The 22,011-nt window shown below is 45.1% G+C and overlaps 3 protein-coding genes across 3 annotated transcripts in view; 1 reads left to right on the forward strand and 2 right to left on the reverse strand.

Annotated features, from left to right (window-relative positions):
- Positions 1-314: 314 nt before the first annotated feature.
- On the reverse strand, positions 315-1,330 carry Coa3 (cytochrome c oxidase assembly factor 3). Its single transcript, XM_050156548.1, has 2 exons — positions 1,077-1,330; positions 315-815 (listed from the first exon to the last, which is right to left on the reverse strand). The coding sequence occupies exons 1-2, from the start codon at positions 1,288-1,290 to the stop codon at positions 703-705; spliced, it is 327 nt and encodes a 108-aa protein (XP_050012505.1). The 5' UTR covers positions 1,291-1,330; the 3' UTR covers positions 315-702.
- Positions 1,331-1,419: 89 nt separating this feature from the next.
- Positions 1,420-10,049, forward strand: Cntd1 (cyclin N-terminal domain containing 1). The gene is made up of 7 exons (XM_050156514.1): positions 1,420-1,836; positions 5,670-5,745; positions 5,977-6,145; positions 7,006-7,168; positions 8,153-8,297; positions 8,925-9,021; positions 9,475-10,049. The coding sequence occupies exons 1-7, from the start codon at positions 1,668-1,670 to the stop codon at positions 9,640-9,642; spliced, it is 987 nt and encodes a 328-aa protein (XP_050012471.1). The 5' UTR covers positions 1,420-1,667; the 3' UTR covers positions 9,643-10,049.
- Positions 10,050-10,191: 142 nt separating this feature from the next.
- Positions 10,192-22,011, reverse strand: part of Becn1 (beclin 1) — a 14,537-nt gene continuing 2,717 nt past the window's right edge. The window contains exons 3-12 of the mRNA XM_050156506.1: positions 21,546-21,613; positions 17,643-17,701; positions 16,925-17,015; positions 16,684-16,820; positions 16,369-16,563; positions 15,189-15,335; positions 13,294-13,443; positions 12,495-12,555; positions 11,844-11,986; positions 10,192-11,038 (exon numbers count right to left, since the gene is read on the reverse strand). Coding sequence (XP_050012463.1) covers positions 10,870-11,038; positions 11,844-11,986; positions 12,495-12,555; positions 13,294-13,443; positions 15,189-15,335; positions 16,369-16,563; positions 16,684-16,820; positions 16,925-17,015; positions 17,643-17,701; positions 21,546-21,613 — 1,220 coding nt within the window. The 3' untranslated portion in view covers positions 10,192-10,869. The remainder of the gene's footprint in view (positions 11,039-11,843; positions 11,987-12,494; positions 12,556-13,293; positions 13,444-15,188; positions 15,336-16,368; positions 16,564-16,683; positions 16,821-16,924; positions 17,016-17,642; positions 17,702-21,545; positions 21,614-22,011) is intronic.

Here is a 22,011-nt window from a genome sequence, read left to right on the forward strand (position 1 = left end):
AGAATGAAGGTGCCTGTCTCTTGTCCTTCATCTACCCATGCAGTGACGGGAAAAGGCTGTGACATTAGAGTCTGTAAGGCTCAGAGCAAAAGAGTGACCTTCCTCTCCCTAAGACCTGGTTTGGTCTCAAACAGCCCAGTAATCTCTCCCTTAAATCAGGTGGAAAGATCTGCTGGAAAAAGTAATTCTAGTTAAACATTTACCGCTCCCTGGGGCTGTGCCACCCCCGCAGTTACTGCCAGGGCGGTTACTGCCAGGGCGCTTTCCAGCGTGAAGCGCCATGTGTCCCTCGGCCCCCAAACACTAGCCTTGCCTTCAGGAGAGATGACTCATTTTATTTCTCTTAACTTGACCCCATCTTTCCCACTTAAGGTTTCAACTCTGCAGATACACCTCACCCTCCCCCTTAACAGTTGGGCCCCTGGGAGGTGAAGGGGTAAACCACAAAGTTTGAGGAAAGGCAAGGTCGCATACCTCTCGAACAAGGAAATTAGAAGGCTGAGTACTGTACAAACTGCATGTGAAATGAACAACCCCCCCCACACACACACACACACACACACACCCGGCAGTGGCCAGGCGCAGTCTCTGGCTTCTTGGCTCAATCACAGTTCGAAGTAAGGAAGCCAGCGATGCTGTGAGATCGCCAGGCATCATTTAAGGGGTACAGGAGCTTCAGCAGTTTGAAGATGGTCCGTACAGTTAGGGTCCTGATGCTCTCTCCCTCTCGAGAGCTCGGGCTCGGGCAGCTTTGGCCTCATCTTCCAGCTCATCAAGGAAACGCTCCTGAGCCACTGAATAGAAGGTGTAACCATCTGGCGGGGTGGGTTCAGGAAACCAAAAGCATACGGGCACTTCTTTCTTGTACCACCCTTGTTATAACCCCAAATTAATGATTGTGGAGTGCCACCCTTTTGCTTTTTTTGAACCCTTAACTGAATAGCTATCACAGAACCACTAAGAGCAGCGTAGATATAGTAAGATTAGGTATTAACCCCATTTTGTCCACACATTAAAGGCTACACGTCTCGTTCCCTTTTCCTTAACCCCATACGTGATAAAGTCAGGACGGATACAAATAGCCAATACCACGGCCCCGATGCCCAGGCCAGTCACGATGTTCCGGGTCCGCCGCTGTGGCAGTGTTTTCTGCCACTGGGCAAGCTGCACCTGCCGCATAAACTGTACTTGCGCTGGGGTCAATTTATCCCGCGACGGGTCGATACGCTGAGCGAATGGGGCATTTCCATCCTTAGCACCCAAAGGGTCACCAGCTCCGGAAGCCGCCATGTTGCTGCTCCGCCCTAAGCCGCCCAGCCCCGCCGGGAATAGTAGGCTTTGATCACCGCAAGGGACTCTGGGAGTTGTAGTCCGTGTGGTGTTTCTGGGTAGAGACAGGGTCTCTCCTCTCTGGAGGAGGGGCAAGAAAGACGAGAAGCGGTTGTGTTTTCTGATTGGCTGAGCGCTTTGAGGCAGTTGGGGCGCGAAAAGCTATTGACGGTTCGAGGCTGTGGTGGGAATTACGTTTTCCTCAGATTCGAGGCCAGGGCAGACATATTGGAAAGAAAGGAAGACTCCAAGGAGTGGCAGAAGATTCTGGAAATAAGCTAAGGAAGCCAGTTTATGCATCCCGTGAACTGTCCCAGTGCTCCGAAAGATTTCTGAATATGGAAGGACCCTTGAGGCCCAGACTTGCTAATTCCAGTGACTTCCAGTTTGGAGCGGTAGCCACAGAGACCATCGAAAACGCGCTGCTTCACTTGGCCCAGCAGAATGAGCAAGCCGTGAAGGAGGCTGCAGGACGGATGGGCAGCTTCAGGGAGAGCCGGATCGTGGGTGTGGATGCAGAGTGGGGAGTCGGGTTTATGGGAGTCCTGGGAGCACTGACCTCTGCTGTTCACTCAAATATATCTTGTTAGTACTTTTTTTCAGCCAGGCCATGCGGGTTGTAAGTGATGAACGAGGCTTACCAGCAGCACCCTTACCCTTTATTTCCGCACCCCCTACTCCCACCCCGCCCCCTGTCTTTTTCGCTTTTTTTTTTTTTTTTTTTTTTTTTTTTTTTTTGAGACAAGGTTTTACTGCAGAGTCCTGGCCTGGCCTGGAACTCTCCATAGCCTGGATGGCCTCGAACACACAGAGATACGCCTGTCTCTGGCTCCAGAGTGGTGGGATTTAAAGGTGTATGGCACCATGCAGAGTTTTACGCTTCCTTTTGTAAATATGCTTAGAGTGTTTATTATTGACATTGCCTGGGCGAGAAAGATGAAACGGCAATGTAGTCATTGCTCTCAAACTATGTACTTTGGGTGGGGATATTAAGTATACAAACAAGTAGGTACAAGTATGGTTAGAATCATTGACAGAGAGAATACATTTAAAAGGAGTGATAAGCTGTGTGGCCCAGGGCTTGTGACTTTTGAGGTACACCTTGAGGGAATGGTGACATTTTGTTTGAAGATAAAGGGATTCTCATTTCTACCAGAACAGGATGCCATGAATAGAGCTTTGGAAGGCAGGAGTGGAGGGTCCAGTTGTAGCCCAGGTTGGCCAGAGCATGTGGAAAAGCATTAGAAATTAAGACCAGGAAAGTAGTCTGGAGATACTCTGAATAGCAATATGAATGTCAAGGGGGAGGACTTTATACTTGGTTTAGCAGAAAAATGAGAAAGTTACTAAAATTTGTTATTTCTTATTTAATTTATTGTATGTGTATGGGTGTTTTGCCAGCAAGCATGTATATGCACCATGTGTATTCTTGGTGCTAGAAGAAGCCAGAAGAAGGTGCCAGATTCTCTGAAACTGGAATTATAGGCAGTTGTGAGCCACCTGATGTGGGTGCTAGGAATTGAACTCAGATCTTCTGGAAAAGCAGTCAGTGCTTGTAAAAGCTAAGCCGTTGCCAGGCTATGATGGTGCACGCCTTTAATCCCAGCACTCGGGAGGCAGAGGCAGGCAGATCTCTGTGAGTTCGAGGCCAACTTGGTCTCCAAGAGCTAGTTCCAGTTCAGGACAGGATCCAAAGCTACAGAGAAACCCTGTCTCAAAAAAAAAAAAGCTAAGCATTTTTTCAGCATGAAGACACATTTTTGCTTTGGTCAAAACGTTTTTGTGTGTAAAAAGGCTGGGCCTGGTTGAAGGAGGTGGGCTAGAGGAGCCCGTGTGTAGTCAGAGGGATAACAGAGCGGTGACAAGAATGGATTTACAACATCTTGAGGCAAAATCAAGAAAGCCCAATTTTCATTTAAGAAAGAAGGTAAAAATGGCACACAAAATACAGAAATAAGGAAATGTGACTTCTGTTTTAGGGGGAAATTGTTTTGATTTGAATCTACTGAGTTTTTAAGATAGCTGAAGAACATCCAGAGGAAGGTTAATAACAGACGGTTTAGAAAGGTCAGAACTAGAAATCAAGGTTTTTAAATTATTTTCATGATACTCCAAGGAGAGAAGAAAAGCAGATCAAGAACAGCTTCTTGGGAAACATTCTGTGCTCTGGGAACTGGAACAGGGGAGAGTCAACAATACAATGAGCTGCATGTAGTGAGGGGCTCATGTAGTAATCCCAGGACTCAGGAAGCTGAGGCAGGAGAATTGCAAATTCTAGGCTAGAGTGAACTACACAGTGAGTCCCAGGTTAGTCTAGCCTAAGATACACTAATACCCATCTCAAAAACCAAACCAAGGGCGTGGAAAGATGGCTCAGCAGTTAAGCTATTTTTCCAGAGGACCCAGGTTTGGTTTCCAGCACCCACATGGCAGTCCAAAACCACCTGTAACTCCAGTTCCAGGGGACCCAACCTGTTCTTTTGATCTCTGCAGATACTTGGCATGAACATAGTGCACATGCAAACTCAATCTCACATACGTACACATAAAATAGAGACTTAGAGAAGGCTCAGTAGTTGAGAGTTTACGCTGCTCTTCCAGGGCACCCAAATTCAATCCCCTACAATGTACGCGAGGCAGCTCACAACAGCCTCTAACTGCAGCTCCAGGGACTCCAACAATTTATGGCCACCGAAAGCACTGCACTCACACAATTTTTAAAAATCTTTTAAAAAGTAAAATAATAAACAAACCCTACCAACCAACAATAGTTGGCGAGAGAAGCACAGAACCAACAGTTTTGAAGCCAACAGGAGGGTCGGGAAGGGTCAGCAGCCTCAGGTGTTTCCAGGGCATCAGTGGAAATGAAGGTTGGATGGCAAGGCGGAGGCTGAAAGGCCTTGTGGGTAGCATTCCATCTGAGCATGTTCGTTAGGCAGAGGAGGCAAAGACAAGTGCAGGTGTGACCATAGTTACTCCACCTAATCCAAACTCACTTTCCGCGAGGACCTAAAATAAAAAACCAGAAACGACTCCCTGAATAAGTCCTAACAAATCCAAAACAAAAGCAAAGGTCTGCTAGGAAATAAAGCCCAAGGTCCAAGAATAAAAAGACAAAGGTCTGGCCAGTAACATATAGGTGTGCTCAGTTCTTTTCTCCACGGAGATTGTTAGCCTGGCTGTGGGCTTTGTAACAAAGCTTTGTGTATAAATCTATTTGTAAGTTAAGTATATTGCTAAACTGTCTTGGGATAGTTTGACTTTTTTTTTTTAATAGGTTTAAAACATATTTTTGAGACTGGGTCTCTTGTAGCCCAGTCTGGCATTCAATTTGCTATCTAAGTGAAGATAGCCTTGAACTCCCGACCTCCTGCCTCCACCTGCTGAGAATTTACCAGCATGCCCGATACATCGTTTTTTCTTCTAAGAAAGTCAGATTTTCTCAGGCGACATATGACAGTATGATTATGTGCATACAGGCTGAGGTAAAGGATCCCCCTCTGAAATTCTTTGCTTATCAATGATAAAGGTTCTTGGGTCTGCAGTTCTCTTTACTGAGAAGTGACATTTACCCTCGTTTCCGCCCTCAAATGATATTGCAAGCTAAATAGAATTTTATCTGAGTCTGTTCTTTCAAAGGGAAACAGAAGCAGGATAAAATCTTGCCAAAGTACCTTACCCTTCCAACCCTCTCAATGATTCTTTCCCTCTGACTTGGGCTGTGTTCTCTGAGTTAGGGGATATTTCTTCCAAACAAGTCACTGCACAGTAACAAAAGAGATTTACACAACAAGCTGGCGGTGGAGAGGCGGTGGCCAGCTGCAAGGTGAATTGTGTTTGTAAAGCGATGGGAGTTCTGCAGAGGGTGGTTACTAAACAAATAGTGTCATAAAGACTGTCGAAGCTCCAGGAGGGACCTTTCTGTTCCTGCCAACATTCCACTGAAAACAGAATATAGGGGTTAGGGTTTTTTATCCATCCAAGAACCTTCCATGAAGCTAGGGGTTCCCAGCATGAGGTAGAGACCAACTAGGCCAGCTGGTTTTTGTGTGTAACTGACCAAACCTTTAACAGCTGAGATGCACAGGAAGGCTCAAGGGTCGCGGAGGGAGCTTGGCAAACCCTTGACTTTGGCACCGAGTGGGTCTCCTTTCCATGCCTCTGGTCTGCCTATTGGCAGCAAAGGAAACTGAGCTCAGCTTTGGTTGCTCCAGTCTCATCTTTCTCACCTCCTGACCCTCTTCCCTCAGCTCCCTCAGCGCTTTTATACAATGCCAAGAGTTCACAGAGTGGCTTGGCTTGCATCTTGTGAATTAAGCTGTTCTTTCCTGTTTTGGCAGAGTTTGTTTTTCTCCTGTCTGAACAATGGTGTCTGGAGAAATCTGTGAGCTACCAGGCTGTAGAAATCCTAGAAAGGTAAAGTCTGTGCAGAAGGCCATTGTGCTAGTGCCCCTCAGAATGGCGGCGCACACAGCACTAGTCGGGCCCCCCCTTACCTAGCCGCTGGCTTTGCACCCTTCTTTCACTTGCAAATGGAGAACTCCCAGCCAGCATTAGTTACCTGATCAGTGGAGCAAGTCTACAGCACAAAGTCCCTTTAATTGGTGTGATTGGAAAGTTTCTCTCCATCCTTTTCTTCCCTTACAGGTTTATGGTGAAGCAGGCAGAGAACATCTTTCAGCAAGCCACAATCCAGCCGAGAACTAAGACCGAATCGCAGAACTGGAGAGCTCTGAAAGAGCAGCTTTTCAACAAGTTTATCCTCCGCTTGGTGTCATGTGTTCAGCTGGCCAGCAAACTATCTTTCCACTACAAAGTAAGGAGCGGGGTTGCTCATGGGCACCTGAGTGTCAGAGAGAAAGCAGCTCCTAAGCTAGGTGACACTACTCATGTGGAAATTCCAGAGTGTAATTATGCTTCCTAAGCACACCGCCTGAATACACACAGTCACACAGAGGCAGTTAGTAAACAGCCTGAAGTTCTGTTCCCAAAGTATAATTGCTGGACAGATGCCATCATTCATACAGGTCACCTTTCCTCCCCTTGGACTTAAGGACAGTTTACATAAGGTACCTGAATTACCAACATGCCTATCAGCATTAAAGGCAAATGATTACACCTAAAGATAAAATGTTTCCACGTTATATCCAGTGCCTGTACAGTAAAATACCACTCATCCAGCAAATATTTATTGAGTTTTTTTTTATGGTTAGATGTTTCAGTAGAAACCATGGCTACCACAGTAAAAAATATTTATTGTCTGTGCTCTCAAGGAATCCCTTACCCAATGGGAAAAGACATGGGGGTAAACAAGGTGAAAAGGTGATCTGTTAGTGTAACAGGGCTGGGAAAGGAACTTCATCAGCTTGGGGAGTCACGGAAGTTTATTCAGAGAAAACGAATTATTGATATTGGTAGGTGGGAGATAGTAGCTACAAAGAAAATCTAAACAAAATTAGGGCGGGCAGGGAGAAAGGAAGGAGCAGAAGGTAAGGGAAATCCAGCATGTGTAATGACCAGAAGGGAGAACTTGGGTTTAACTGCAAGTAATCCTGCTTGCATAACTTAGTGGGATTACCAAGAGAGAAGACCGGTGTGGACTTGCAGTGCTCTGTGGACTGCTAGGGCTTATGACCTGCATCCTGTTATCTCTCCTCTGCCTTTTTTCTTTCTCAGATAGTCAGCAACGTTACAGTCCTGAACTTCCTCCAGGCTCTTGGTTATATGTGTACCAAAGAAGAACTACTGGAGTCAGAGCTTGATGTCTTGAAGTCCCTGAACTTCCAGATAAATCTGCCCACTCCTTTGGCATATGTGGAGATGCTCCTTGAAGTTCTAGGTACTTTATTAAATGTTTCAGGAGATGTGGGCTGGAGACTGCCATACAAGACAAAACAAAAACAAGCTGGGGGGTGCTGGAGAGATGGCTCAGTGGTTAAGAACACCACCTGCTCTTCCAAAGGTCCTGAGTTCAATTCCCAGCAACCACATGGTGGCTCACAACCATCTGTAATGAGATGTGGTGCCCTCTTCTGGCCTGCAGGCAGAGTACTGAGAATACTGTATACATAATAAATAAATAAATCTTTAAAAAAAAATTCTCTCCCCCCCCTTAAAAAAAAAAAAGCCGGACAGTGGTGGCGCACGCCTTTAATCACAGCATTCGGGAGGTAGGCCTAGTCTACAAGAGCTAGTTCCAGGACAGGTTCCAAAACTACAGCAAAATCCTGTCTCAAAAAAACAAACAAAACAAAAACATGTGCCCAGGGATTTGGGAACAGGAGTCACACCCTACCAATAAGGAGCAGTAGGAAGCCTGCATGTTTCTGAATGATGTAGATGTCTCCCCAGTACTAGTCAGGGAAGGTAGCTCAGAGGTCTCAGTGCCTGATTTGGATTCATTAGGCACTTTATTTTTGGGGGACAGGGTTTCTTTGTGTAACAGCCATGGCTGTCTTGGAACTCTCTTTGTAGACCCAGGCTGGCCTCCCAAATGCTGGGATTAAAGGTGTGCACCATTATGCTGGTCTCATTAGACTTTCTTATTGCAGGATACGAGAGCTGGGTTTATGGAGAAGCATAAGACAGAATAAATGTACTGTAATTGGATATATGCATTACTGATGGAGATCTGTCCTTTAAAATGAACCTTCTGGCCAGACATAGAACTTTAATACCAACAGTTGGGAGGCAGAGGCAGGTGGATCTCTAAGTTTGAGGCCAGCCTGGTCTACACAGAGTTCCAAGCCAGTTAGGGCTTGACCTAAGACTGCAACACTCCAGCACAACTTGACGCAGTCTTTCATGCCTGTGCTCCATGTAGGGTACAATGGCTGCTCGGTCCCAGCCACACAACTACATGCAACTTGCCTGACCCTCCTCGACCTGGTCTATCTTCTGCATGAACCCATCTATGAGAGCCTATTGAGGGCTTCAATTGAGAATTCTACACCCAGTCAGCTGCAAGGGTAAGAAACTTTTCTAGGATAGGCTCCTTCCGGGGTTGCCTAGTAGGTGACAGATCTATGAATGAGGCGTTTGGAGCTTGGTGGTAGAGTACTTTTGCCTAGTAAATTCAATACCCAGCACTGAGAAACAACACGGGATAATTGGTTCTGACTGACTTCTGTTATTGCTGATTACTGAACCAAATCGGGAAAACTCAAGGTTTTTACTATTAAATGTAAATTACTGCAAACAATTACTCTTTTCTAGTTCTTCCTTTGCCATTAGTTAAAACTTCAGAGTGCTGGATTGCTTTTATAGTCACTTGAAGGGGGGGAAAGCCTGTCACATGACTCTAACTTGGACAAAAGTGACTTTGATTACTGTACAGTCAGACTGACCAAAGCCTCACAATTACAATTGTTAGGGAGATGGAAATAAAGGCCTATCACACTCAAGACACAGGTGTACGTTTTAACCCCAGGTGAGCGGGGGAATGACAGGTAAGCTATTACCTGACCATGGCTTCTTTCTGAGTCTAAAGTGCAAGATGATCAACATGAACAATGCAGAGCTGAAGTTCTATGACCCTAGCATTTAGAACCACATTTCATACTAGCTCCAAAATTAATATGGTCTTAATTATTCAGGGAGAAGTTTGTCTCTGTGAAGGAAGACTTCATGCTGTTGGCAGTTGGAATCATTGCAGCAAGTGCTTTCATCCAGAACCACGAGTGCTGGAGCCAGGTGCGCACCACTGAGCGGGGCCAGCATGGTCAGAATAGAGAGAACAGTCTGCACAAGAGAAGTGCCAGGACCCAGGAACTGGGTACAGTCAAGAAGGGAGGGTTGGAAAACCAGAGTAGGATGGAAGTAGTGTCTCCATTTTCTTTATGAACTGGAAATAGACACTCAAGTTCAGTTTGTCCAACTCCTTTATAATTATGACCCACTGTTCTGTCTTTAACAGAGGGAAACAGCTAAGTAGAGAAAGAGCCCACGTTAACACTATCAGGGCAATGACACTTGGCCATCAGCAAACATAGGAATCTGGATTTAATTTTGTGTTCAGAAAAATGAAAAGCTTGTTAGGCTTGGGAGACTATCTCAAGTAAGAATCTGTTAGTGTGTGCATAAGCGTGCTGTGCACTACAATGTGCTGAGACTTTAGTAATGAGAAGTTCCTCTGTCTTCCTGAAGGTTGTAGGGCATTTGCAGAGCATCACTGGCATCGCTTCGGAAAGCATTGCTGAGTTCTCTTATGCAATCCTGACTCACAGCGTGGGAACACACACTCCTGGGCAACAGCAGCCTGTTCCCCACAAGGCAGCCAGAGCTCTGAGGACTGCTGCTTCCTCTAACACATGAGGCTGGCTGAACCCCAGACACAGCCTTCTGTCACTGTATTCTCCTCTTTGTTTACTTCTATTCTCAGGGTACAAAAATTCCAAGTTTCCTTTGGATAGTATTTTGTATTCCAATTTCAGGCACTTTTCCCCTATATCAGAGACAGTTATGGTGGACAAATACATCCTTGTATGTTCATAGCAGGCTAAAAACATCAAAGAATTGGAGAGAGTTAGATTATGAAATTGGTTCATTTTTGTTTGACAAGACATTTAAGCTTTCCTAATTTAATCTGATTATCAGAGAACACCAGATAAGTATTACCCAGGGTTTTAAAACAGACTTTTGGATGGCCTTGGCTGAGTGTCTGAGTAGCCTTTCTTCCCTTGCTCCCCTACAGCTAAACCTTCCTTCCTTCTTTTTTTTTTTTTTTTTTTTTTAAAAGATAGGATCTCACTATTTGGATGTGGCTGTCTTAGAACTCACTATACACAACAAGCTGGGCTGGAATTCAGAGATCCACTTGCCTCTGCCTCCTGAGTTCTGGGATTAAATACCATCAAGTCTGGCTTACTATTTCATTTCATTTTATTTTATTTTTTAAACTAAAACATTTTTCAACAGAATTTCTACAAAACTGACTGGAACTCAATTCTTCCAGAATATAAAATACTCAATTTTAAAGAAAAACTTACCATCACATCTCTTGGTAATTAATAGACCATAGCAAATCCTTTATTACAAATCATTAAATCTTTCCATGTCTCAAACAGTACCAAACAGCATTTTGTAATCCTAACAGACAGTAGAGTAGGCATTTAATACTAGAACTACGTGAGGAAAGAGTTAGACTTCCAGCATCTGACCTCGTGTCCTTTCCCACATCATCCAACTGTGTACCACTAATATCATCTTAAAACGTTCCTATTTCATATTGTAAGTGCAGGAAGTTGAGAGAGATAAAATCCAGTGAGAACACATCAGTGTCAATCAACTAAAAGTTAATGTCAATTAGTTGTTTTCAAGGGAATGGCAAAAGGAAAGCATGGGGTTGAGTCAAAACTGTGGCAATGGCTGCTTGCTATCCTCTGGAAACTATCTGTCACATGATATTTTAAAATAAAGTGGCTTTTGTCTCTTTTGGTATTGTAAACATGTGGTTTAATATTACCCAGATTTAATTTAAAGCATCTTTCCAAACGAAACCAAATGTAAAACTTTAAAGGCGAACAACCCCCGAGGAGTAAGTCACTTGTTATAGAACTGTGAGGACACCCAAGCAAGACCCCACTTAAGATTCGTCAGCATGAACTTGAGCGCTTTTGTCCACTGCTCCTCAGAGTTAAACTGAGTTTTGATGGAATAGGAGCCGCCACTGCCTCCAGTGTCTTCAATCTTGCCTTTCTCCACATCCATCCTGCAGACAGATGAAGCAGAGCTCATTAAGAAACAGATCCAAGTTAAGTCAGTTCAGGCAAATGGGCAAGGGATTTGACCACGAGACCATTCCCGTCATTTATCTAACAGCGCTTGGCAAGGAGCTACTGATAGTGTGTATTTTGGATTTGCTTGAAACCCTAAAATAAAAGGCTGTCACAAGAGCCTCATTGTCATTGCAGAGTACAAGGGCAGGACACACCCAAACACATGACAAGTCTGGAGCAGGAGAGGAGTGAAGGCTACAGTACTCCTCACTGTCTGCCTAGGCATCCCTGAACTCAGGAGCAGAAAGAGGCAAAAGAAATAAACAGTTTGTATTTATTCCTTTTCTCACTACGAAGCACAGACTGACCTTTAAAACCACACATTCTTCCTGCCTCAGCCTCCGGAGTGCTGGAATTATAGGTGTGCCCATCTTACTTGGCTCTCAAACTCAGTCTCTTGAACTAGTCTCTATGCAGGGCTACTACACTAAGACAAGCATTCTTGTATACTCCCAAAGGCTGCAGGAAAAAGCCTTTCTGGAATGAGGCTACAAACTTGATCTCTGTCTCCAGAAAATCCCCACTACCACCTACAACAATATTCTTTACTCCAGGGACCAGGTGATTGCACTCTGTTCTGCTTGCAATATGAAATGAGTCCTTGCCCATCAGCGGCCTATGATTGCACTGTTTTCCCTCTTGCCATTTTTAGAATGTTTCCATTCACTACCTTTTAATTCAGTTTAGTCCCTGCTACAAGTTCACTGAGCCTGCAGAGGATAAAGGGCAAACTCTCACCTGTATGGAAGACAAAATCGTGTCTCGCCTTTCTCCACCTCTTCTTTGAACTGCTGCACACAATCCAGAAAAGCTACCATTGCATGGTCAAACTTGTTGTCCCAGAAAAACCGCAATCCCCCAGAACAGTATAACGGCAACTCCTGCCCAAGAAGAGAGAACTGGCTATGGGCATGTCCCCAGTCATTCCCTGCACTCCAATCACCTGAGCTTTGTCTACGCCCACCAGAACAAGTATTATAGCTGACCAATGTCTTCTATAACCCTCAACCACTCCAACAGCCCTGGGCAAACAGCAACTCCCAGCAGCCTCCCTACCACTGGAAATGTACTGAACTTCAGCATATTCCCACCCCCAAGTCCCCAAGTGCATGCACTCCTCTGATCTGCCCAGACCCTTTCTCAACAGGCTGTAAAAACCTGAATTTTTTCCACCAACCCCAAAGAGCTAAGTCTGAACAAGATGTTGTTGGCTCCTTATGAGATAGTCTGAGAAAGAAACTGAAAAATGTCAGCAGGTATAGAAACTAAACTTTTCTAAGCACAAGGTCTTGTATACTTTAGGCAAGTACCCTATCTCTAAGCTACATCCCTAGGCCCCAAATGTACTCATTTTGTTAGAATAAACAAGAACTCTAGCTCCCAGAGTACCTTAGATTTGTCTGTCAGAGACTCCAGATATGAATGATTTCCATAGGGAACAAGTCGGTACCTAAAGTGGAAATGCAGAAATGGCTACAGGATTTCTCCTATGGTGATTATTGCAAAGTTGCAACCCAGTAATTTTCAATCTGCATCTTACCCAAGGACTTTATTATTTATTATCCCCACCTCCCTCCACCTCCCTCTAGAGTCCATGTTTAAAGACTTAACTAAAAAGACTTCATCTATTATGTAACGGGTACTCATCAACTTATGTATATTTTGTCTTTGTTTTGTCTTTAAATGACAGGGTCTCCTTATGTGGGCCAGGCTGATCTTGAACTTTTGATCCTCCTGCCTCAACTCCCCCAGTACTGAGATTACAGGTGTTCAACACTGTGCCTGGTATTTTGCTTTAAAAGGTATGTATAACTTGAGGCCTGTGGGTTGCCCATGTTCCCATGACAGCTATGAATAACACTCAACACATTTGTAGACAACAATATCATGTCATAGTATCCAAAGGCTGGACACCCTGGTAGGTTTTTAAAAACAAACACTCAAACTTCATTAGGGAAAAATTAGGTTCTGGAGACTTTTGGGACCACCACTGGAGTCATGCAGGTTGATGATACTGCTCCATGACATCACAGCAAGAGCCCTGAGATGAAGGGAAAGCAGGGCACAGGCCCTTCTGTCTGCTGGCAGCAAGAATTCTGGCCATAGTGAAGCAGTACCATGTGGTATAGACAGAAGACATCACAGACACGCCTTGCCCAAGGTGCCGTGGAGAGCGGCATGTTCTCACCTCTGAAATTTCAGACCCATCTTATTGGCTAGGGCATGCAGCAGCAATACTGTCTGGCCCCAGGCAGCATTGATTTCATTCCATTCCACAGGAACACTGGGCAAGCGACCTAGTCTGAAGTTATTGATTGTGCCAAACTGTCCACTGTGCCTATAGAGAAGGGCAGAGGGGGTCGGGGGGAAATAGAGATTATAAAATGTTTGAGGTTTCCACTTTCACCCAGAAACTAGCATACACTTCTTTTGGCTGCCCCAAACCTAAGGCATCTTTCCCCCTGCTGTTTGGATGTCCAAGCAGAACTGAGAGTCACTGAACACTCTTACACTCCTCCCCCAACAAAATAACAAAACAAATATCAAAGCCAAACAAACCCTCCACTGAGTCTGCCTCCTACCCCTCTCTCTCTTAGACTGATTTACTTTAATTTATGTGTATGAATGTTTTGCCAACATGTTTGAATTTGTACCAATGCATGCCTGTTGGATTCCCTGGAGCTGGGGTTATGGATGATTGACAACCACCATGTGGGTGCTGGAAATTGAACAAGTTCTCTGCAAGAGCAACAAGCGCTCTTAACTGCTGCTGAGCCGTCTCTCCAGTACCTCCCACTTGTCTTAAATCTGTCTACTTTCCCTCCATCTCAAGGCTGCTATTCTTTCCCAGTTTAAGAGTTCCATACCTCCTTCCCAGATTATCTCTCACCCTGTAAGCAAAGCTGCCATCCACAGATGCAAATGTGCTTGTGTCACTTCCCTGTCTGCAATAATTCCCTCTGCCTTTGGGATCAACTCCAAATGCCTTAATAATGGTAATTCTCCAGTTTCACATCTGGTCACTTGCCCCTTTACACTCAATCTTCAGTCATAATAAGATCCTTTTAGTTCTTTGAATTTGCCATTCCCTTGCTCCTGTTTCTTTGCACACGATGTTCTCTTTGCCAGAATAACTCTTCCTCTGTAGACATCTACACCCCTCAGCCATATCAGCCTTCTCTGGGTGAAATTTTCCATGCAGCTTCCTCAAAGTGGGAAGGTCTCCTTTCATTTCATGTTCTCACAGAACCCTTGGCACACTATCACACTGTATGACACCAGTCTGCTATTTATGCATTCCTTGAAGGCAATGAGCAGCTGGTATACTGTAGATTTCTTACTGGGACTCTCCTGGTGTCTAGCACAGTGCTTTCCACTCATCAGATACTCAATAGTTATTAAATCAGTTATACACGAATGAGCCTGGGGTTAGTAAATCAGTACCAGGGCTGGAGAGATGGCTCAGTTGTTAGGACCACTGGCTGCTCTTTCACAAGACCCAGATTTGATTCCCAACACCCGCATTGCAGCTCACAACTTTTTGTTACTCCAATCTCAAGGGTTCAACAACCTCATCTGGCCTCTGTGGGCACTAGGCATGCATGGGGTGCAATGACATATATGGAGGCAAGCACCCGCACAGATGAACATAATACAAAAATTTTAAAAACAGCACCAGGCAACAGGATTTGGTGGACAGACACCACTAAATTCCTGTTGGTTTTTGTTTCACTTTTTCTAAGAGAGTTTCTCTGTGTAGCCTTGGCTACCCTGGAACTCATTCTGTAGACCACCAACCTGGCCTCAAACTCAGAGCTCTGCCTGCCTCTGCCTCCCGAGTGTTGGGATTAAAGTTGTCAACCACCACTGCCCAACTAACCACTCTAGAATCCTGCCTGTGTGCATTCGAGTGTGTGCATTTGCACCCTACATTATAGCTATCCTAGTACAAGGAATGACATAAAGCTGGCCTAGGTGCAGACCCCCAGTGCCTCTTCTATGGGGAGGTGTTCACCCAGCTATGTGGCTGACAAATACAAACACTTCCCAGATGAGCCTCCCCCAACCCCGAGCCCTCATTACCAGATATGGAAGGTGGCATTGAAGACATTGGTTTTCTTCAGTTTGTCCAGCTGCATCTGGGCATACCGCATCTGGTTCTCTACACTCTTCAGCTCATCATCCAGCTCCAGCTGCTGTCTTTTAAACTCACTGTATTCCCGCTGGTACCTGCGAGCAGCCAAGGGGACCCTAAGGGCTGAGCATGGAGGCTGTCGTCTCTTTCTCACCATTCTTCTCAAGGACTTACTCTAGTGGTAGAGTTACAGCTTATTACATAAATCTCCATTTGCCATTGATTCCTCTCAGAGGAATGTTTTGCCTACAAGGCATAAAAACACCTCAAATTCCGGGTGCCCATATTTAAAAATATAGATTAAAAAAAAAAAAAAAAGGATTCTCGTGAACCATGACAAAAACATTTCTGTATTTTTTTGTTTTTGTCAGAAGTAAAATAAGTAAGAATGGGGGCTGGAGAGATGGCTCAGAGGTTAAGAGCATTGCTTGCTCTTACAAAGGTCCTGAGTTCAATTCCCAGCAACCAAATGGTGGCTCACAACCATCTGTAATGAGGCCTGGTGCCCTCTTCTGGCCAGCAGGCATACACACAGACAGAATATTGTATACATAATAAAAATAAATATTAAAAAAAAAAAAGTAAGAATGGGTCTCTTAGCCAGGTGTGATGGTGCACACCTTTAATCCCAGCACTCAGGAGGCAGAGGCAGGCAGATCTCTGAGTTTGAGGCCGGCTTGATCTCAGAGTGATTTCCAGGACAATTGAGGCTGTTAAACAGAGAAACCCTGTCTCAAACAAAAAGAATGAGTCATATTTTTTATTTGTGTGTAGGCAGGCTTTGGATCTCTTCTACCATGTGGGTCTCAGGGATTGAACTTGGGTCATCAGGCTTGAAGGAAAGGGCTTTAACCCACTGGACCAGTTAGCTGGCCCAAGAGTAACGTTTTCAGAGCCCTGGTGCCACCCTACCTAACTAAAACATCCTTTCTTCACTTATTATGTCAAGTCTTCGTCTACGGCCCCAGACACTCTCCTGGAAACAAGCCCAGAAACAACAGGCAGGACTGGAGCAGACACGGCACTGACTGACAGCTGACCTAATGGGACGTGTTCAGCCAGAAACCACTCCCTGACCTGGTATTAGAGACAGGAAGGTAGAATAGCAATAGCAGGGCGAGCACTCACTGAGCTTCCTCCTGATCCAGACTCTCCGCCTCAGCCTGGACCTTCTCTAGGTTTTCTGCCACTACCTTGCGGTTTTTCTCCACATCTTCCAGCTCCTGGATCAGCCTCTCCTCCTCCAAGGCTAGCTCCTTCAGCTCTCTCTGTAGCTGCTCACTGTCATCCTCGTTCATTTGCTCGAGGATCTCCAAACAGCGTCTGCCAAGAACACAGTCTATTGACTAGAGAGCACCTGTGTCCCACGTGCCCGAGGACCAGCACCCCCAAGTCCTACCGGCCGAGCAGTCCCAGGAGCACCCTGGCCCTGGAGGTACTTACTTATAGTTCTGACACTCAGTCTCCGTGACGTTGAGCTGGGTGTCGAGCTGGTCGAGGAGAGTATCTGTGCATTCCTCACACAGTGGGTGATCCACGTCTGTCTGACCCGACATGATGTCAAAAAGGTCTCCAGTGACCTGGAGACAGGACAGTCAGGATAGGGCTTCTTCTGGGCTATTTGCCCAGTCAATCCCTATAACAACTATACACAATTCTTGACAGTGAAATGAGGCCAACTTGCCTTCAGTCTTCGGCTGAGATTCTCCATGGTGCCACCATCAGATGCCTCCCCGATCAGAGTGAAGCTATTAGCACTTTCGGTAGACATCATCCTGCAGATAGCCCCCCACCCATGGGCCACATGAGGGAGCAGAGAGGCCTCCTCCACCTAAGCACTGGCTGAGGGGCCTCACGGGTCATACCCATTCCTAGCCCGACTGGACCTCCCAAGGGTACCTATCTCCCAAGAGAAGGCCATGCTGGTCTTCCACAGGGGCACTACTCAGCAGGAAGTTACCCCAGGTGGACTAAGGAGAAAGGGGGGGCAATCAAAAATGGATATGTATGTTTATAGCAAAAAGCAAGGAGGATCAAGAAAGACCATTTTTTTTAAATACTAACACTTCCTGATGGCAACTTTTACCTGCTACATTGATGAGAACTAAGAACCTAAACATCTAACAAGCACCACTAAAACCTTCTCCAGAACCCATCTCAATCACTCCCTCAACATCAAAGGCACTAACCCTTCTCACTGTGGGAATGGCTATAGAGGAAAAAAGAAAAAAATCAGTGCTGAAAGGCGATGGGTAATGTGTCAGAGAACATATCTTTTCTAACAGCTAAAGGGCTAGATGATAATTCATCTACATCACCTGGTCCCAATTCCTAATTCCCAGGTTTAATTAAAATTCCCTTGGCCGTTGGCAAGAAACAGGGGACTGAGGAATAGTAAGCACCTGGCTGGGGGGATGAATCTTCGAGAGACACCATCCTGGCGAGTTTCAATAAATGGCTCCTGAGAAAGAAACAAGAGTGCATTAGAGCCGGGCGGTGGTGGCGCACACCTTTAATCCCAGCACTCGGGAGGCAGAGGCAGGCGGATCTCTGTGAGTTCGAGGTCAGCCTGGTCTACAAGAGCTAGTTCCAGGATGGGCTCCAAAAGCTACAGAGAAACCCTGTCTCAAGAAAAATAAATAAAAGGGCATTAGAATTCTGGCAACTTTGGGGAAATCTATTTCCCCTAAAGCCAAAGAACTATTTGACTTTAGCCTAGATAGCTAACCATAAAACCTGATAAACCAGAGCAACTTAAGAAGTGGGTAGGGGGCTGGAGAGATGGCTCAGTGGTTTAGAGCACCGTCTGCTCTTCCAAAGGTCCTGAGTTCAATTCCCAGCAACCACATGGTGGCTTACAACCATCTGTAATGAGATCTGGCGCCCTCCTCTGGCGTGAGGGCATACATGGAGGCAGAATGTTGTATACATAATAAATAAATAAATCTTAAAGAAGTGGGTAGGGTCTGGGCTGGGAGATGGCTAAGTAAATACCATTCTTTCTATTAAGGAAGAGGGACCAAGTTCAGATCCCCACAGTTAAACAAACAAATGGGGCAGGGAGGCACATGCCTTTGATCTCAATAATCTGGGAGGCAGAGATAGGCAGGTCTCTGTGCGTTTAAGGCCAGCCTTGTCTACATAGCACAAGAACTAGGATAATATAGAGACCCAGTTTCTGAAAACCAAACCAAAACAAAACAACACCCCCCCACACACACACAAAATAAAACCCAGAAAGAAAAATAAAGGGTGAGCAGGATGGTGTGCACTTGTAATTGCAGAACTGGGAGATCTTTCTACCCTCCTGGGTCTAAGCAGCCAGCCTAATCTGTAAGCCCAAGGATCAGGTCCAGGCTAAAGCCCGTCCCAAAAAAATAAAGTGGCGTGCCAGGCCGTGGTGGCTCACGCTTTTAATCCCAGCACTCAGGAGGCAGAGGCAGGTGGATCTCTGTGTTTGAGACCAGCCTGGTCTAAAAAGTGAGTTTCAGGACAGGCTCCAAAGCTACACAGAAAAACTCTGTCTTGAAAAACAAAATAAGGGCTGGAGAGATGGCTCAGTAGTTAAGAGCATTGCCTGCTCTTCCAGAGGTCCTGAGTTCAATTCCCAGCAATCACATAGTGGCTCACAACCATCTGTAATGAGGTCTGGTGCCCTCTTATGGCCTGCAGTCATACACACAGACAGAATATTGTATACATAATAAATATTTAAAAAAAAAAAGAAAACCAAAAAAACAAAACAACAAAAAACCAAGCAGTAGGGCCTGCCTAACAGAACTGCATGCCTACTGTCATCTTGTATATAACAGTTCTTCTATGTTCAACATTTTATAGTATCACTGGCTTCAGCTGTCCTCTTTTGCTTCTTTGCAGGTTCTCTCTGGCCCCTGCATCCTAGCTGCCTGCAGAGCATGTGCAGAGCAGAATTAACAGCCCCCAATCCACTTAAGGTTTGCTTTCCAGATGACAGACAGCCAGGTGAATAAATATTCCCTTATTACCCTGACAAGCTAACTCTCAGGGGGTGAAGCCAACACCCTCTAACAGGTGCTGCTCCACAGAATGGAGCTCCAAGTACCCACTCGGGCTTGACTATGCCTCCATCCTGGCTTCCTTCCCTTTCCCATCTCCCTTCTCTGCTTCCTACTAGAGTTTGCTAGGATCTCTCCCAAATAAATAACTTCTACTTAAACAATGATCTGTTTCCTGCAAAAGAAAAGCAACTTACAACATATATCTTTAGTAATGAAAACCATCTCTATTATTTCTATTGTTATTGTTATTACTATTTTATTATTTAGTAATTATTTAGTAATGAAAACCATCTCTATTATTCCTATTGTTACTGTTATTACTATTTTATTATCATCACTGTGCAGTGCTGGGGAGAACCCAGGCCCTTGCCCATGCAAAGCAGGGGATCAATCACTGAACTACATCCCCAGCTTTATCACTGACAGCGTTAAATTTAAAAATGACATATATTCTAACACTGCTAATCTGCTATGTCTATGGTAAATATACCACCATCTGTCCAAATGAGATTTGTTTGTGAATGGAGAGGAATGGAGACAATAGCTATAGAGAATAAAAAACATGAACCAAAAATGCCCTGGAGCCACCCAGACACACAGGTCATCCCACCTCTGACCATAGTCATTTACCTTTAAAAATTACATTATTTATTTCTGTGTAGGTGCATGCTCATGCCACAGTACAAAGGGCAGCTTGTAGAAGCCAGGTGTCTTTCCCCTGTGTGGGAATGAGGGATTGAACTTAAGACTATTAGGCTGAGCCCAGGCTGACTGGAAACTTATAACAATCTTTCTGCTTCAGCCTTCCAAGTACCTAGAATTGCAGGCATTAACCACTATGCTGGTCTATAATCACATTTTAAAATCCATTTTAAAAATATTTATTGACACTACTGAGACCTCAAGAACAATGGCAATGGGTTTTTGATCCTACTGTACCTATTGGTTTTGTGGGAGCCTAGGCAGTTTCGTGGATGCTCACCTTACTAGACCTGGATGGAGGTGGGTGGTCCTTGGACTTCCCACAGGGCAGGGAACCCTGATTGCTCTTTGGGCTGACGAGGGAGGGGGACTTGATTGGGGGAGGGGAAGGGAAAGGGGAGGCGGCGGTGGGGAAGAGACAGAAATCTTTAATAAATAAATAAATAAAAAATATTTATTGACGTATTGGTGTGTGTGTGTGTACAAGCGCACACACAAACTCAGGTGACAGGATGAGTGGCAAGCATGCTTACCCACTGAACCATCTCGATGGCCTTATAATTCCTTTTTCGCTTTTTAATTTTTGTTGTTGATAATTATTTTTTGGTTTTTGTTTTTCCAGAGAGTTTCTTTGTGTAGCCCTGGCTGTCCTGAAACTGGCTCTGGAGACCAGGCTGAATGCCCAGAGATCTACCTGACTCTGCCTCCTAAGTGTACCACCACTGCCTGGCCATAATTCTACTTATTAATGGATGCATTATTCAGTAACCCTGTGCCTTGGGGTACATTCTAGTACCTCCAATGACTCACAGTGGACTGACCATGAGCAACTTTCCTTTTTCTTTTTTTTTTGGTTTTTCAAGACAGGGTTTCTCTGTGGCTTTGGAGCCTGTCCTGGAACTAGCTCTAGTAGACCAGGCTGGCCTCAAACTCACAGAGATCCGCCTGCCTCTGCCTCCCTAGTGCTGGGATTAAAGGCGTGCGCCACCACCGCCAGGCAACTTTCCTTTTTCTTTGTCTGCAGTGCTGGGATTGAATCCAGGAACTTGCACAACCCAGAGCTATAACCCCAGTCCTTAACTCTGTTTCTTTCTGTTTTTGGAGGAACTGTCTCACGTGTACTGGGCTGACTTCAAACCTGCTATAAACATAAAAAATGACCTTGAACTTGTAATCCTCCTGCCTCCATGCCCAGGTTAATGTGATGCTAGGGCTCAAAGCCAGAGCTATGTGCACAGTAGGCAAGCTCTCTACTAAAGGAGCTACATCCCCAGCCCCTATTGTTTTGTTTTTAATACATGTATTTCAGGCTGGTCTGGAATTCACCAGGTAGCCCAGGCTGGCCTCAAATTTGTGATCTTTAGGGCCTCAGCCTCCCAAGTGGATTACAGATGGGCAACACTGTATCTGGCTGGAATGTTGTTATTAACCACTCTCTATTATTAGCCCCCAAAGTCTGGGGCACCAAATATTCTGCAGAGATCCAGTCTGTACTCTGGTGTTTTCACGTCAGCCTCCCGTTTAGCAGGCTGTGAGAACGGGGAGAGGGTGCTTTTTGTTTTTTACCTCTCCTGAGTGAGCCTCTTCCTCCTGGGTCTCTCCTGGTTTCGCCTGGTTTGTGGTAAGTAATGGAGCTAAGGGTAAGGAAAATCCTCAGTCAGAACAGTCTTATCAAATCAGGAGAGCTTCCCAAAGCATGGGAAAGAACCTGAAATAGTCTCATTACCAGCCCAACGCTACCACAATCTCTCTAGATAGGGTCTCACTGTGTAACTCAGGAGGCAGAGACAGGACAATCTCTTATGAGTTTGCTACATAGTGAGGCTCTGTCTTTAAAAAAAAAAAAAAGAAAGAAAAGCAGAAGAAAATAGGGTGGTGGTGGCGCACGCCTTTAATCCCAGCACTCCAGAGGCAGGTGGATCTCTGTGAGTTTGAGGTCAGTCTGGTCTACAAGAGCTAGTTCCAGGACAGGCACCAAAGCTAGAGAAACCCTGTCTCGAAAACAAACAAACAAACAAACAAACAAAAAAAA

Source organism: Alexandromys fortis, unplaced genomic scaffold (genome assembly GCF_014885135.2).
Source record: "Alexandromys fortis isolate MF-2015 unplaced genomic scaffold, M_Fortis_MF-2015_v1.1 scaffold_31, whole genome shotgun sequence".
Classification (NCBI taxonomy): Eukaryota; Metazoa; Chordata; class Mammalia; order Rodentia; family Cricetidae; genus Alexandromys; species Alexandromys fortis.

What these genes read in the sequence shown, in the direction of transcription:
- Cntd1 (XM_050156514.1), top strand. Translation starts at nt 1,668, where the DNA reads ATGGAAGGACCCTTGAGGCCCAGACTTGCTAATTCCAGTGACTTCCAG. An exon ending in CAGGGAGAGCCGGATCGTGG is followed by an intron (nt 1,837 to 5,669) that starts GTGTGGATGCAG and finishes CTGTTTTGGCAG; the next exon opens with AGTTTGTTTTTCTCCTGTCT. An exon ending in GCTGTAGAAATCCTAGAAAG is followed by an intron (nt 5,746 to 5,976) that starts GTAAAGTCTGTG and finishes CTTCCCTTACAG; the next exon opens with GTTTATGGTGAAGCAGGCAG.
- Coa3 (XM_050156548.1), bottom strand. Translation starts at nt 1,290, where the DNA reads ATGGCGGCTTCCGGAGCTGGTGACCCTTTGGGTGCTAAGGATGGAAAT. An exon ending in GGCCGTGGTATTGGCTATTT is followed by an intron (nt 816 to 1,076) that starts GTATCCGTCCTG and finishes CCACCCCGCCAG; the next exon opens with ATGGTTACACCTTCTATTCA.